Below are 12,945 nucleotides of genomic sequence, written 5' to 3'. Positions count from 1 at the left end.
ACTTTGTTTAAATCTTGACAGATTGCCACTGCTCTAGCACGCAAACGCAGTCGCGCTGAGCTCAGAACTGATCCATGGGCAGAGGACGAACCAGCCGCTGATCGACTGGTGATGCCTCTCTACAGGAAACATTGATGCCTTGTCTTGTTATGTATGGTTTATAACGTTTCTCTGCTTCAGGTTCGTCGCAGGCTTTCAAGGCCAGTTGGGGAAGGATCCTCTGCTGCCGGCGAGGGTGTATCTGGTACAAACGCCCAAGAGACCAATGGTGACCCTCCCTCTATGATCAATGCGGCGGGACAAATGCAGTTGGTTGTAATTCCAGAACCAGTTATAGTTGATGGTCCGCCTGAGGTTGAAGACGGGATGTCTCTCCTTCCTACCTTCCGTGAGGAACCCATTCCCCTTTTGGCATCAACGGTGCCTGACCTGGATCCAATCCTTGGTGAAGCTGCTCTAGCGCCAATAGTGGATTTCCGCGAACCAGCAGTTGAAGAGGTAACTCTCTCAATCAAAAAAAAAATGTTCATCTTTTACCTTTGGCTCGGTTATTCTGAAAGTGCATCTTTTTTAGGGTCCAAACGCGGAAGCAGCAGCAGAAAAAATAGCGAACGAGGATCCTGCTGAACCTGCTCCTAATGTGGTTGGCCAGGAAACTGCTCCCCATGCCCCCCAAGTCATTGAAGCTGGGGAACCTGAAGAACTTCATGAACCAGTGCCTGAAGCTACCCCTGTCGCGGAGCCCCCTGAGGCCCCTGCCGCTGAGCCACCTACTCCGTCCACTTTAGAACGATTAGCTCGCGTGCTCGAAGTGACCCCACCTGGAGTTGTAGATGAAGCCAGAGAAAGTCTCCGTCGCCTCTTGGGTCCCGATATACTGATTCCTGGCGCACCCGCGAGAGTTTTGGAGTATCTGAGGGTGCTTCTTCGTGAGGGCGCTGTCACTGAAGAACAATTCCAAGAGGTTGATGGACTGCTGCAAGATCTCCCACAAGGGCTTAACGAGAGGGCAGTTGCTAACGCGCAGGCTAGACAGACTAAAACACACTACCAAGCTCTTACTCATCAAACTGACAATGCCCGCGGTTTCTTGGGTGATCAGGCTGATCTTATCAGGGATCTGACACTTGAGAGAAACCACCTGAGATCCCAGATTCTTTCTTTTCAAGCCCGCTTGATCGAGGTCACTGCTATGCTTGCCCACGCGGAGCCTCAATTGGAACAACCCCTCGCTGCCTTCGAGACGCTGTCCCAAGAACTGGCCCAAGCCCGTGTGGCAGCCCAACAAGCTGCTCAAGCTGCTGCGGATGCTAACTTTCGACTGGATGAGCTCTTTCTCCGCTTGACCCGAGCAGGCCGGAGACTTTTGGGCCCCTAGTTATTCCATTACTGGGCCCATATTTGTATGAACAATATTATTATTAATATCTAAAATATTTAGCCCACCTTGCTTGGCCCAAATACATGTTCAGGTTTTCTGGCAGTTTAGCGTTTAATCCACCTTTATTGCTGTTGAAACTGTTTGAAAAGATATTCTCGAAACAAAGCGGTTATCTCCTTGAAACTCGCTCCGCTTCCCACGCGTTTTCAATCATCTTCATTTCCGAGATCTCTGCATTCAATTCCATCGATACTCTTATTGATGGCGTTGAACGTACTTCAACTGCCCCTCGTAGGGTTGAGACCACTGAAACTGGTTCTATAAATATCTGTGCTTGTGAGAAGAGAAAAACTCAAGCGAATATGGCTTTCCTAATAATAGTTTCGCTAACCCTACTTCTCTTCCTTCTGTTCCTGAAATCTTCTCTTCACGATCTCAGCCTCAAACCCCAATCCTTAGGTCTTATGGCTTAATCTCAAAACCTGAGTGGGTCTTATGGCCTAATCTCAGGTCCATCCGCATGTCTTTGGTCTCTGGAAATCCGGATAGGAATCTCCGGTTTCAGTTAGGCTGAAGAAAACGCGGCGCTCCTAAGCGGCGGAACCAGATTCTGAGTGACCCCTCTCCTCAGATTTCTCGCGTGGAGCAGGCGGGAGAAGAGCGGGCGGCCACTCGAGGCCGAGCGTTCTTCTTTCGCAGCCTACCTCTAGGGACAGACTGTCTGACTTATATTTTTCCCCTAGAGGTAGATGTGGTTGTGAGTCGCGCTCTCCTGCAGACCATCTCCATCCCGGAGGGTAATGAATTATTTCCTTCCCTTCGGTACAAATGAGAGCAGCTGCGACTCAGATCAGATAAGACATGTGGGTGAAGAGAGGCAAAGGAAGAGTACTCTTGATCATAGCACCGCCCCCTTGTCGCCGCAAGATTCAAGACTTCAGCAACTCTTATGATTTGTGGGCCACTTTTGGCCTTGTAACCTGCGAATGTAATAGTTTCGATTTGTACTGCTTCTGGTCTCAAAGCCACTTTATGAATGAAAGTTTCTAAGTATTATTGCAAAAGAAACTGTTATAAAATAAGGCCTCATGCATAGGCCATTACATATGTATATATTCTTAACACATCTTGTCAAGAAATTTGAAAATAAAATTGCTACAATAAAATAAAATTGCTACAATAAAATTGCTACAATATAAAGCCTCTGTGAAGGCCTGAATAGGATGTTGCCCCCCTAGTGTTCGTAGGTGAAGGGAAGACAGTATGCGAAGGCCACAAGAAAGGCCTGAGTAGGAATGAATGTTGGGAACTGACGAAGACTATGTTTGCCCCCCTGTCTGAGAAGGGGAATCTGGAGGGTATTCGAACTCCCAAACACTAGGGTAATATTTCTTCAGGAATCGTCCGTTGATGGGGTTGCGATGGATGTCACCGTCCAAATCTTTGAGGTGAAAGGCCCCGCGCTCCAGAATGCGGTGAACAACAAAGGGTCCTTCCCATCGCGGGGTCCATTTACCGCGACCTGTCAACTTCTCACCAAAGGGAAGAACAGCCTTCCAAACAAGGTCACCTTCTTTGTAACTACAGCCACGCGTCCTCTTGTCATAGGCGCGAGCAACACGCTGTTTTTCCATTACCAAATTATCCAAAGCTGTTAAGCGCTGCTCGCTGAGGTCCTCATGCTCTTGCCACATCGCTTGGACATAGTCTTCGCCTATCAAGTGATGCTGATCTTGGACTCGCAAGGATTGAACGTTGAGTTCCAAGGGTAAAACTGCGTCATGACCAAACATGAGTGCGTAGGGTGTTGTAGCAGTGGGATTCCTCTTGGAAGTGCGATAAGCCCATAATGTCTCATACAGCGTGCTGTGCCACTGGCGAGGGTTCTCAACAAGCATCTTCTTGAGAAGGGTGATAATAATCTTGTTACTGGCTTCCGCTTGACCGTTGGACTGAGCGTAATATGGAGTGCTGTGGATGAACTGGATGCCCAATTCATTGACAAGTTTCTCTACCTCACCGCCCATGAACGCTGCCCCCCTGTCGGAAACAAGCACTTCAGGGATACCAAACCTGCAGACGATGTGTTGGAAAATGAATTGGCGAATGGTGGCACCAGAAGCCTCTTTCAAAGGTTCAGCTTCGACCCATTTAGTGAAGAAATCCGTGGCCACGATGATGAACTTGTGTTGGAGGGAGGAATGGGGGTGAATCATCCCAATCAAGTCCAATGCCCAACCGCGCGCAGGCCAAGGCTTGATAATAGGCTGCATGGGAATGTTGGGGATGTGCTGTACTGGACCATGTGCCTGGCAATCTTGGCATCCCTTTGCGAACGTGATACAGTCCTTCAAAATGCCAGGCCAATAGTAGCCATGTCTCCTGATAAGCCAACGCATCTTAGGACCCGCTTGATGGGCGCCACATACTCCAGTATGGGCCTCACGCATTAGCCGTTTTGCCTCGCTGCCATAGACACATCTGAAGTCCATGCCGTCTTCCCCTCGTCGTCGCAGCTCGTCACCCCTGAGGAAGTAGTTTAAGGCAAGAAAACGAACCTTCCTGTCTGCTGTAGGATCTGGATGCTTGAGATAGGCGATCAACGGAATTCGCCAATCGACGTCAATAGGTTCTAGGACAGCGATGACCGGATCGTCGGGCGGGTCAGGCCGCGCGAGCCACGAAGGCAGCGTGCGGCGCTCAACTTTCAGTATGCGCTCGCGAACCCCATATTTCAATGTAATGCCAGTAGCCAATTGAGCAAGCTCATTGGCCGCGAAATTGCGCTCGCGGGGTATGTATTCCAAATCAGCGTCATCAAACTGATCCAGAAGCTCAATGGCGCGAGTGAGATATGGCACGAGCAAGCAGCTTACACACCTGTATTTCTCCTGGAGCTGATTTATCACGAGCAGAGAGTCACCGCGTATCTGAACGTCCCTTACCCCCAATTCCAGTAAGACTTCCAGGCCAATAATAAGGGCCTCATACTCTGCCTGGTTATTAGTGCATTTAAACTCCAATTGGAAAGAATAGGAGAAACGATCGCCCGCTGGGTTTTCCAGAACAATTCCTACTCCTGCCAATGTTTCCGTTCTTGATCCATCGAAGAATAATACCCAGGGTTGCAGTGAGACAGTGGCTTGATACCATATTGCATACTCTGGGATGTGCGCCAAATCTGGTCGAGTTGCGGTGGTGATCGCTATCTCTAATTCCTTGACTGGGGGAATATCCAACATAGGGTGATGTGCCAAAAAATCTGCAATAGCTTGTCCCTTCATCGCTTTCTGTGGAACATATTGTAGCAAAAATTCGGATAGAGCTAATACCCATTTGCCAATGCGGCCCCTTAGAATAGGGCGCGACAACATGTACTTAACCAGGTCGGTTTGAGCGATGATGCTTGTAGTAAAGGATAACATGTAATGTCGCAACTTGCAAGCGGAGAAGTACAATGTGAGACACAATTTTTCCATAGGAGTGTACCTTGTCTCGCAATCTGTAAGTGTCCTACTGAGGTAAAAAATGGCATGCTCGACACCTTTTTCATCGTCTTGGGCAAGTAAGCTACCGATAGAGGCTTCAGCCGCTGAAATATATAGCTTTAATGGAAATCCAGCTCGCGGGGGAACCAGCACTGGTGGACTCGCTAAATAGGCCTTGATTTTGTCGAAAGCCTCTTGATGCTGAGATTCCCATACAAACTCATTCTGTCCTTGCAACTTCAGCAATGGAGAAAAGGGCTGGATCTTACCTGCAGAGTTAGAAATAAAACGTCGCAGGAAGTTGATTTTACCCAGCAGGCGTTGTAGCTCCTTCTTCGTTCGTGGAGGGGACGCGTTAATGACTGCGCTCGCTTTATCCTCAGGGATCTCAATTCCCCTCTGATGTACAATGAAGCCCAGGAAATCTCCCGCTTGAATGCCGAACACGCACTTGGCGGGATTCATCTTCAGCTTATGTTGGCGCATGCGTTCGAAAACTTTCCTGAGATCTATGATGTGGTTCCCTTTCTTCTTCGATTTGACCACTACGTCGTCGATGTAAACCTCTAAAATCTTTCCCAGGATATCGTGGAAGATCAAGTTCATAGCTCTCTGATAAGTGGCTCCAGCATTCTTCAGCCCAAAAGGCATAACCACATACTCGAAAACGCCCGCGAACCCAGGACATCGGAACGCGGTTTTATGTCTGTCCTCCTCCGCGACCGGAATTTGGTGATATCCTGCGGTGCCATCCATGAAGGACAATATTTCATGTCCAGCTACGGCGTCTACCAACATATCCGCTACCGGCATGGGGTAAACATCTTTAGGTGTAGCAAGATTGAGGTCTCTGTAGTCCACGCAGACCCTCATCTTGCCATTCTTCTTGCGAACTGGCACTATATTGGAAAGCCACTGATTGTATTTGGCCACCCTGATAATGCCTGATTTATGCATTTTTTCAACTTCCTCTTTGACAAGGACTTGGGTTTCTGCATTCATTCTTCGCGGTTCTTGTTTCACAGGCCTCTTGTCAGGGAGTGTTGGTAGCTGATGGAAAACCAAATCCGGTGACAGGCCGGGCATATCTTCATATTTCTCTGCAAAGCAGTCTTTGAACTCCAGGAACAACTCAATAAGCCTCTGTTTTTCGCTAGGCTCTAAGTAAGCACTGATAGCCACTTCCATAGGCTCTTCTGTTGTTCCAAGATTGACCTTTTCAGTAGGGTCTCTGACCTTAGGGGGCGTGTCGTCCAGCGCTGCCGGAACGAGCTGAATCTCTACCTCCTCTTCCTGTTCCTGATCAGAGAACTCTTCATTGACGGTTTCTAAAGTTGCGACTCGATCATAGGCCTCTTTCTCCACTAAGTACGAAGATAACCTTTCATACAGCGAGTGGAGGGCCTCTATCCCTTCCTCTGGAAGGTCGTAATCCATTAATCGTTTAATGGTTTGGGCACAGCGTGGCCAGGCCTGTCCAAGCCTTCCTTTACGAGCGTGAGCCCCCACTGTGCCAAATCAGAGGCCGTCACCCCTGTGGGGCGGCCCTTGTTATCGATGCCATTGACTTGCAAAGGAGTAATAGGCTCCAAGTAGTACCTGTCATCTACATAATTCGCGGAAACTGGAAATGGACGAGGGTCAGCTTTGATCACCTCAGCCTTATCTGTCTCCCTGTTCCACATAATGAGTTCCTGATGGAGAGTTGATGGAACACAGTAACTCCGGTGGATCCAATCCCTGCCCAGAATAGCGCTATAGGCTGCATAACAGTCAGTTACAAAGAAAGCATAAACTCCCTCTGCAGGACCAACCTTGATGCGCAAGAAAAGTAATCCCAAGGTCTTCGTCACAGTCCCTGCGAAGTTCTTGAGCGTAAGGGACGTAGACTGGATCTTCTCTTTCTTTATCCCGAGCAAGTGCATGGTCCTGGTAGTAATGACGTTCACCGCAGCTCCGGTATCTACCATGATCTTGTTCACTTTGGTGCCGCTAACCTCTGCTGTGATGTACAAAGGTCGCATGCGTTGAACCATAGCGGGTGTTGGCCTGGTGAAGCTCATGAAGAATTCTTTGCTGTCAGCATCTTCTGTTTCAAGAAATACAGCCTCCTCCACAGGTGCTGTAATTGCTGATGTAATCTGCAAAGGTTGGGCACTATTTTCCTCAGTTTCGACACAGTCCTGCGCGGCGACTGGTAGTGCATACCTCGCGGGGAGTACGTAAACCATGTTGCAAGATGTATCGGTTACAACTGTTTCATCCATGTCCTCTTGCGGGTTCAGCTTGGGTTCTTTGACAGGGATGTCAGTATTGAATTGCTTAGCCAGCCGCTCTACCAATGATTCCTCTGTAAGGCCTTTTACCTCACATTGCGCATGCCCCAGTATCCCGGTGGCTCGCTCAGGCGAGTTGGACATTGGGTCGCTTGTTGCAGTCACCTCAGGGGCAACAACGACACTCTGGACCTTTTTAGGTTTCCACTGTAGCGTATCGGTAATCTTGTCCTTGCCCCCCAGTCTCTCAAAAACTGAGGATTTGGCCTCTGAGTCGTCGCGAAACAACTTGCGCCTGAAATGTGGTCGCCTAGTCGGTGAACTCTCCTTTCGAGCTAGCGGAGGTCTCCTCTCGTCAGTGATCCTGCAAAAAACACTGGGCTTAGATGCCCCTTTTGCTGAGCTCGCTTGCTTCTGGAAGCTGCGGGGAGTTATTAACGGCTTAGCAGCTAATATCTCCATCTCTTTCTGGTACTGCTCAGGTGATTTGACCAACTGCGAAGGTTTGATCAGGCCCTGGTCCAGAGCCTCTAGTGCGCGTTTGGCTTCTCCAAATCTGCACTGCAGTTTTCTCTTCTTGGAAGAACTTATTTCCACAGCCTTCCCCTTTTCTCTTGTGTACCACTTACCTTCTTTGATAGTGGCGGCAGAAGCAGGAGGTATGTAGGGCTTGGTCAGGATGTCTTTGCGCTTGATCATAGCCTTCTCTTCTGATTTCTGAGCAACCGCGGCCGCTTTCAACTTCTGGAAGAGATTGGAATCCTTTGGGGATGGTGGTGATTCCAGTTTCTCTTTTTCTCTTGGGCTGGAAGGTTGATAGTTTCGCGATGGCGATGCCCATTTGACGGGTGGGAGAGAACCAAAACGAAATGTCTGCTCGACTTCTTCGTGTGACACTTGAATACCACACTCTGCCTTGCATCGCGAGCACAAGACCACAGATGAGGTTTGACTTACTGGCTCAAGCTTCCTCTTTGCAGGAGGCTCATCCTTGTCAGGTTGGTCTCCTTTCCCCTTTTCATTCAAATCCAGGGTTGGTTTCCTCCGGCTCTGCTTAGTCCAATTCACGTCGACCATGTTGACCCCAGTGTCAGGAAAAGGGTTCAGGTCAACCAGCGCTGCCGCTGTCACTGGAGCCTCTACCTGCAAACTACCATTATTAAGCCATACCTGAATCTGGTCTTTGAGTTTCACACAGTCTGCTGTATTATGATTCCACAAGTTGTGAAATTTGCAGTACTTCTTCCCTTTTAGCTGGCCTGGACGAGGAAAAGGTCCAAAGTCGGTCTTTACCATCTTCGCGGTGATCATCTCATCTAGGATTTCATGTGCCTTATTGGCATCATATGTATATGCCGCGAATTCCGGTTTGGTGAAGGCCATTGATTTGAGCTTGACAGGTTCCTTGGAAATTTTCAACTGTTTCAAGGCTGGATTCTTTCTCCCTGTCAGTTCATAGGCAGCGATGTCATTATCCTCCTCTTCATCCTCGTCCTGACTCAACTCTTCACTGTGATGGTGATAGTAGGGGTCATAAGTAGCCGGTTGGTAGCTCAGGGCCGCTACGGTGCGATGTTTTCCTGGTACATATGTCCCCTTGGAGGCATTCTTCCTTGCATCGGTTTCTCTGAGGAGATGCTCGAAGCTGCCCACCTCTGTGATGAGTTCTCCCATTGACTGGATCATGCTGCCATGCTGCTTCTTTCGCTGTCGAGGCTCTAAACCCTTGATCGCCAACTTGATCAACTCTTTCTCTGGCAGGATCACGTTCAGTTTGGCCTTCTGAATCTGGAAGCGTTGAAGGTATGCAACAGCGGATTCAGTAAGCTGCTGAGCCATTTGGGTGAGAGAAGCCAAATCAACCTTAGGCTCAATGGCTCCAAAAGTTTTTCGAAAGAGCTTTTCCATTGCGGGCCAATCCGCCATTGTTCCTGGTCGGAGTTTGGAAAACCACCTGAAAGCCGCTCCCGAAAAAGAAGTGCCAAAGATCCTGCACTTGAGGATGTCATCATTCTGGTACTGGCCGCATTGCACTCTGAACCTGGCCAGATGAGTGACTGCATTTTCGGTGTCTTCCCCTGAAAAAGTAGAAAATATGATGTTTTTATATCCCCTGGGAAATGGCGCGAGCATTATATGTGGCGGGAAAGGTCCCTCATAGACCCCATCCATTTGGGCTCTAGGGTTGGCCAGCCTGATCATCTCCTCTACCTCCTCTCGTCTTACATATTCCGGGCCTGGAGGAGGTAGAGGTATTGCCATAGTGTGGCGAGCAGCCTGTACGGGTATTGCCTGGTTTATAGTTGCTGCCCCTTCTCCTATCTGGACAACGCGAGTTGTAGCGGGCTGTTGAAGAGTCACTGCTGGCATAGGCATCTCTTTCGCCAAAGCTGTTATCTTGACAGGATTACCAGCTTGGTCAATCCCGTAATAACTTCCTGGCAGCTCTTGATATATGTTTTCCGCTCCGTCGCTGTCGTATTGAACGAACACGGTGGGGTCGGACGAAGCTTCGCCACCTTTTGATGTCTGCTGCTTCTGTCTGGCGGTCTGCCCGCCTGACGAAGTAGCCTTTTCTTTGCTACCGCCAATAACCAGTGCTTGTTCTTTATTTTTCTGTGGCCTAGCAGCAGCTGGTGTGGAAGGTGTAGCGGTGTTGCTGCTAACCTTCTCTCGCTGATTCGGCGGCACGTACTTGCCTGAACCAGACGGTTGACCAAGGGAACCGAGGATAACGTTAGGGTGTCCTAACGTTTTATTCAACACTTCTCTAGTTTGGTTCAACTCGGCTCTTTGCATGGCCACCTAAGTTGCGAGAATCTCTCCATCTTTACGAAGACCTGCCATATCAGACGCCGCCTGCTTCGTATGGTTCGCAATAAGCTCTGTTAATCCTTTATGGCGCCGATTCTGGTCCTCTGCAATACTTGTAGCATGAGCCCTCAATGCATTCTCTGTCTGTGAGACTCGTTCCGCAGTCTTCTCTGCCTGTTGGGAAAGACGCTCGTTTATCTCACGTATGATCTTGTCTGTCCTCGCTTTCTCCCTTTCAAAATCAGCGGCTATCCACCTGCTATGATTTTCAATGTTCTCCAGGATGATCGCGAGCGCGACCTCAGTGGTCGCTCCCTCTGGAACAGGCTTCTCCACGAAAGCCTCTGTTCCTCCACTCTCCACTGTGTTGGAGATAGTGGTAGTGACAGGCTCATTGGCCTGAGTAGCAGTGACAGTTTGACCCTCAGCAGCGGTCTGGTGACTCTCTCCTTGTTCAGTTGACATATCAGAGGATTTGGAATGGAGAGAGAATCTTTGAATAACTTGTTCTTCAGAAAGACCACGACACTCCGCACGAGGATGCGGTGTGTAACTGGAGGTCTTATGCTTTGAGCAGTGAGCGTAGCCCTTTTGGTAAGGGTTTTCGCTTGACTTCCCAATGGCTAACGTTCACGAAGAGACACTAGTTGGTCCCACTGGGCGTGCCAAAATGTTTGGCAGCAAAAACCAGTTGGCTTGCAAACTGTCTCTTTTGAGCGTGTGCGCAGGCGTGCCAGCACCGTGGGGTGCAGTCGTCGGGGTAGTCCCTTGACCTGACTTCTTCTTTCAAGCGTCTGTGGACGAGGAGAGCACCAACCTCGCCACAAGGTTCTTCTCTAGCCTTCCGAGAAAGGACTTCTTGCCTTACGGATAAGGACTTTGGGTGTGATCTGTTCGCGTCACCGAATCGATACTTAGTGTTGTAGACTAAGCAGAGCAATCACTGGGAAGTTTGGGAGAAAGCACGGGCTTGTGCTAAAGCGTGACTTTAGTTTCGCTGGTTTGCGAGGGCGTTACCCTTGCTTCGCTGGTAGTAACGGTGGCGGTTGTGCTAGCAGTCGGCTCTTGAAGAGACTAGGACTGAAAGTACGGTCGCCGGGTTGATCTGGTGATGCTGACAGTCGGCTCTTGGAGAGACTAGGACTGGCGCGCGGTCACCGGGTTTCAACGAGGTTGAAGGTTTGCTCCGGGGAGGCTTTGTAATCGCTAGGATTGATTGATTTGAGAGCGGTCCTTGTTTCGTCCTTGAAACCTGGTATATATACCTAGGGTTTCGACTGCTCCTTGCCACAGAAGGATTATTGGTTGAAGTTTCCTATTCAATCCTCGCTACCCGATTCCAATAAGGTTTCGTTTTCCTTATGGATCACGGAATGGGTGAAGCTGTAACTCAAACCCGAATAGGCTTATTTTTGGGCCGCAGGTATCGGCCCGCTGTGCTGAATCCACTAAAGGATCTTGCCAAAATTACTTTTGGGCTCAAACAGTTTAGAAGGATTTTTTTTTTTTTTTTTTTTTTTGAATAATTAGAAGGGTTTTTTTGATGAAGGAGGATTTAGAAGGGTTGAAGTGGAGAGTGATGCTAGTAATATTATTCTAGCTCTCAATAGCCATGAAACTGATCTTAGCATGGAAGGCCCTATCTTTGATGAAATCAAAGGTTTGAGGGCGAGTTTTGAAGCTGTCAGTTGGAGGAAAATCCCTCGTACTAGTAATCGAGCTGCTCACGTGTTTGCTCAAGAAGCACTGAAGGATAGAAATACTAGATTTTTGAAAGAAGCTGGCCCTCCACGGTTGGAAAAAGTTGTAATGGAAGATATGTCTAGTTGATGCAAGGGTGTGGTACTCTCTTTACTTGCTGCTCCTGTGCAAGGCTTTTAATGAGATCACTTTTTTCCCCTATTTTTTATTGTAACTTTGCTTATGAATGAAATTCTTATTCAATCAAAAAAATATATGAAATTGAGGCAGAAGCTTGCACGACATCTACCTTCGGCGGCGTTTGCTATACTGGCTGAGGCAGAAGCTTGTCGTGCATGTCTGCTTATTGCAATTCATGAAGGTTTGTCCTCTATTGACTTGGAAAGTGACAATGCTTTGGTGGTTGCTGCTTTGTCAAGTGAATGTGAGAACCTATCAAATGTAGGACGGATACTTGATGACTAGCTGCAAGTCTTACTTGGGTGCGATAAGTGATATTCGAGTAGGGCATGTAGCACGTAAAGCAAACGGTGTGGCTGATCGCTTAGTCCATCTTGCAAGTTGTTATAGCTTAGATGAGTTGTGAATTGGGGAGACTCCTACGATTATCCATGATGTTCTCTTTGAAGACTTACGTAATCTTCCTCATCATCATATTATTGAATAATTGCCTATGAGCAATTTTCAAAAAAAAAAAAAAATATATATATATATATATATATATATATATATATATATATATATATATATATATATATATATATATATATATATATGAAATTGAAATGGAGCAGTTGCATTTTAATAGTCTTTAGAAAGGGTAAACTGAAAGTATATTTCATTAATTCTCCTATCTATAAGTTGCGAACTTATTATCTAGTGGCTTCGAATGTGAGCGTAACCATTGTTGGACTCTATAGCTTATCTAGGTATATGCAGTTAACTTTCTTCTTTTAATGGCGTGTATATATGTTGCAAATAAAAAGCATTTTCCCATATCACTTTAGTGAGCTTCTGGCCTTCTTTGGATTTCGAACTAGCTGGGAGGCTCAGTCCTCACACGGAGGGTACTCTATGGGTTGTAAGGTACATGGTGTAACTGCTGGAAGGGTCAATATATAATAATCAAATGCTATTTAAAGGAAAAGAAAAAAAACAGTTTTATGAAACTTTTTCACAACCGGGAAAAAAAGGAAAAAAAAAACCATCCACATCACCAATTGGCATATATGGGTAGCATTGCTATTCCAAGAATGCCCTTTAATCATAATTACTAGAATGAATT

General features: G+C 47.6%; 1 protein-coding gene across 2 annotated transcripts; it reads left to right on the top strand.

Moving 5' to 3' along the window:
- On the top strand, positions 1-1,923 carry LOC133712870 (uncharacterized). 2 transcript variants are annotated; one of them, XM_062138986.1, is made up of 3 exons: positions 1-108; positions 181-498; positions 575-1,923. In XM_062138986.1, the coding sequence occupies exons 2-3, from the start codon at positions 283-285 to the stop codon at positions 1,376-1,378; spliced, it is 1,020 nt and encodes a 339-aa protein (XP_061994970.1). In that variant the 5' UTR covers positions 1-108; positions 181-282; the 3' UTR covers positions 1,379-1,923. The 2 variants fall into 2 exon arrangements, with proteins under 2 accessions (XP_061994970.1, XP_061994969.1); XM_062138985.1 differs by having other exon boundaries at positions 7-498.
- The last annotated feature ends 11,022 nt before the right edge of the window (positions 1,924-12,945 follow it).

Source organism: Rosa rugosa, chromosome 5 (assembly GCF_958449725.1).
Source record: "Rosa rugosa chromosome 5, drRosRugo1.1, whole genome shotgun sequence".
NCBI lineage: Eukaryota > Viridiplantae > Streptophyta > Magnoliopsida > Rosales > Rosaceae > Rosa > Rosa rugosa.
This window is presented reverse-complemented; position numbering and strand designations above follow the sequence as displayed.